Genomic DNA, 2,166 nt, shown 5'->3' with positions numbered 1-2,166 from the left:
CCCTAAAAACTATCCCGGGATAAAATATTTGCCAGGAGGTATCAATGGGACTATAAGTGGGCCAGGCCAGCTAATTGGAACAGGTGGGTCTTAAGTTTCTGTCGGAAGGAGCGGAGGTTGGTAGTAGTTCTGATATCGGGGGGGGGGGAGGTCATTCCAGAGGGTTGGGCCCATCACAGAGAAGGCTCTACTCCTGGGCGCCGCCCGTTGGCATTGCTTGGTGGACGGCACCCGGAGGAGTCCCTCTCTGTGAGAGCGAATTGGTTGCAGGGATGTATGTGGTAGGATGCGATCCCGCAGGTAACTAGGTCCTGTGCCATGGAGCGCTTTGAAGATGGTGATCAACACCTTAAAACGAGAACCAAGTTTTAGCAGTATCTCTGGTTTTGATTTGCACCAGACACCAGGAAGCCTGGGGAGAAAACGATGCTTTCGAGCATCTCGTGTGAAAACTCCTACGTTGTGCTGTGCTTGCTTAGAGAGAGCCCTCTCCCCTCCCTCAAGCTACAGTAGAGTGAAAAGAGGAGGAGCTGGAAAAGCTCAGACAGCTGCTCTCCATCCAGCTCGCTCACTCGCTTTCTCCGCAGCATTGCTGCAAGCAGCTTAAAACCGCCCTCTGCCTATCGCCAAGAAGTTGATGAACGGAGACTCCAGTTATATGATCTTGGCAACCACCAAAGGGAAGCAAGTCTTCAAGATGCCCAAACAACCTGCTGGGACTTTTGAATGAAATGCTTTGGATTGACCACCATGGAGAAGATCTTTGAAGTCAGATCAAGCGTATAGAACCCATCAAGATCTCCTTCGGGGTGGGGTGGAGGGAGGGAGGGAAAGAAGCTTTGATCACGAACTTCCACAACTTGTAGGCAAAACATACAGATCCATTATTTTTTCCTGGAAACACCACCCCCCTCTCCCAAAGTGGGGCCACCCCCTCAAGAGAGCTCCCATGGAGGAAGTAGCAACGAATGTCACTTTTTACACCACTGATATGGTTTTCAAGCAAGCCAATGCCTCTACTTTTTGGCCAAGCATGACAGGACCTGGACCAGCGAAAGTCATTATCCCGGTGCTCTTTGGACTGATCTTTCTATTGGGCATGGTGGGCAACACACTGGTGTTGGTGGTCCTTGGCCGTCTCCCACCAGGTGGACGCCCATCCCGCAGTGCCACCAACATCTTCATCCTCAACTTGAGCATTGCGGACTTCTCCTTCCTTCTCTTCTGTGTCCCATTCCAGGCCACCATTTACTCCTTGCCCGAGTGGATCTTTGGCGCCTTTTTCTGCAAGTGGGTGCACTACCTCGTCACGGCCACCATGCTCGTCAGCATCTTCACCTTGGTGGCCATGTCTGTGGACCGCTACATTGCCGTGGTCCATGCCAAGCGCTCCCTGTGCATTCGAAGCAAGCGGAACGCCACGCTTGGAGTCAGCGTCATCTGGTGCCTCTCTCTCCTCTTTGCCATCCCCGTGGCTGAGCACCAGGAGTTTTTAAACGGGCACCCGCAGGCGCCCAACAGCTCTTTTTGCTGGGAACACTGGCCTGGCAAACCAGGAGCCAAGCAGATGTACAAGGTGACCATCTTCGTGGTGGGATATCTTCTACCTCTGGTACTCATCACGTGCTGCTACGCCAAGGTGGGTACCAATGGGGCAAGAAGGGGGACGGAGATGGGAGGTAGGGATTTTCAAGCTGGCACCGCTGGCTCTCCTTTTAAGCCAACCCTGCTCAATCCCAGAACTTCTCTGCTTGCTAGAGTCCAGGGACGGTACCCCCCCCCCCCAAGCATGCGCATAAAACACTCTCTCCCCAATTCATTTACCCCTGCGAGTCCGTATGGGACTTGAAATCAGGGGAAAGCAAGGAAGCGAGACCAGATGGTTGCTCCTAGCATCAGGATTGGGTTTTGTGCACCCCAACTCTTTAATACAATACAATAGTAGAGTTGGAAGGGACCTTGGAGGTCTTCTAGTCCAACCCCCTGCCTAGGCAGGAAACCCTATACCGTTTCAGACAAATAGCTATCCAGCATCTTCTTAAAGACTTCCAGTGTTGGGGCATTCACAACTTCTGGAGGCAACTTCTGTTCCACTGATGAATTGTTCTAACTGTCAGGAAATTTCTCCTCTTGTGGATTGTAAACTTATAGCTTAGTGTGTGTGTG

The 2,166-nt window shown here is 52.0% G+C and overlaps 1 protein-coding gene across 1 annotated transcript in view; it reads left to right on the top strand.

Annotated features, from left to right (window-relative positions):
- Positions 1-949: 949 nt before the first annotated feature.
- The window catches only part of LOC309397242 (galanin receptor type 1-like), a gene marked incomplete at its 5' end in the record, with an annotated part of 31,770 nt that continues 30,553 nt past the window's right edge, over positions 950-2,166 (top strand). The window contains one exon of the mRNA XM_081963099.1: positions 950-1,639. Within this exon, the coding sequence (XP_081819225.1) occupies positions 950-1,639 (690 nt within the window). The remainder of the gene's footprint in view (positions 1,640-2,166) is intronic.

This window comes from Natrix helvetica (assembly GCF_964273705.1).
Source record: "Natrix helvetica genome assembly, chromosome: 10".
In the NCBI taxonomy this organism is placed as follows: domain Eukaryota; kingdom Metazoa; phylum Chordata; class Lepidosauria; order Squamata; family Natricidae; genus Natrix; species Natrix helvetica.
This window is presented reverse-complemented; position numbering and strand designations above follow the sequence as displayed.